This window comes from Cyprinodon variegatus, unplaced genomic scaffold, assembly GCF_000732505.1.
Source record: "Cyprinodon variegatus isolate N-32 unplaced genomic scaffold, C_variegatus-1.0 Scaffold1437, whole genome shotgun sequence".
Lineage (NCBI taxonomy): Eukaryota > Metazoa > Chordata > Actinopteri > Cyprinodontiformes > Cyprinodontidae > Cyprinodon > Cyprinodon variegatus.
The window spans coordinates 117,514-118,550 of NW_015151890.1; the positions used below are offsets into that span (position 1 = coordinate 117,514).

General features: G+C 41.6%; 1 protein-coding gene across 1 annotated transcript in view; it reads left to right on the forward strand.

Moving 5' to 3' along the window:
* Positions 1-1,037, forward strand: part of LOC107103390 (rho GTPase-activating protein 19-like) — a 26,660-nt gene that overhangs the window by 15,657 nt on the left and 9,966 nt on the right. Inside the window, exon 10 of the mRNA XM_015403083.1 lies at positions 890-1,031. Coding sequence (XP_015258569.1) covers positions 890-1,031 — 142 coding nt within the window. The remainder of the gene's footprint in view (positions 1-889; positions 1,032-1,037) is intronic.

Here is a 1,037-nt window from a genome sequence, read left to right on the forward strand (position 1 = left end):
TACTTATTTTTGTCCAGCTTTAAAATCGGTATCGGTTATCGGCTACATGAGTTTTAAAATATCGGCATATCGGATATCGCCCAAAATCCCAATATCGTGCATCCCTAGTATTTTTTAATGCAAGGCCTTTCAGAGTCTATAACGCAGAGGTATTATTATTTTTCAGGGTTTTAACAGGAATAGGTGGAGTGCAACTTTTCTACTTCTGTTATTTGCTTTGTTTCTCAAAATAAATGCATAACGATATTACAGCTTTCATTGATTTATTTCAAATTTGAAACATTGTCTAGCCTGTAAGGTGTAAAGAAAAAAAAAGAACAAATTAATCGAATCGTATCGTATGGTGGTGCATTCTTGAGTACGGAAAATAATCGAATCGTTGGGTCAGGAAATCGATACTGAAGCGAATCGCCATGATGGGTGTGATTTACACCCCTAAAGTGTAATGACAATAAAAGCTGGGAAAAAAGAGTGGAGTGGCAGCGCTACCCATGTGGCTGTTCTTCACCAATGTTGAATATTTGTTAAAAGTATTTCCTCTGCATGAATTTGTTCTTTTATGTTCCTAGGATGGGTTAACTCTGCATTTAACCCATCCCCTGTGGGAGCAGTGGGCTGCCAGTCTGCAGCACCCAGCAGCGTGGGGTTGGGGGTCTTGTTCAGGGACCCAGAGTGCATTCTTTAGGGATTGGACTGGGTGCTTGCATCCTTCTCAGAGCGAAAGCGCACTGCTCTAACCCACTAGGCCGACACATTGGGTCAATTTATTAGGACATAACAGGAATGCTTTGCTTGGCAATCCCATATCTGAAGTTAGGGCTAATGGTCATCAAACATCCTCATCTTATGTGCTTTTGAACTGTTTTTATTTGCGTTGCTCTGGTTTCAGCGAAAAGCTCGAGGTGACCAGATGAGAGACAGACACGTCTCCCCTGAAGCTGCTGCAAGGAAGCTCTGTAAAGAAAATATCAGGCTGCAGCCGGTGAGCGACATCTTTTCATTACTTTGGATCTCACTTCATCTTATTTATTGTTCTG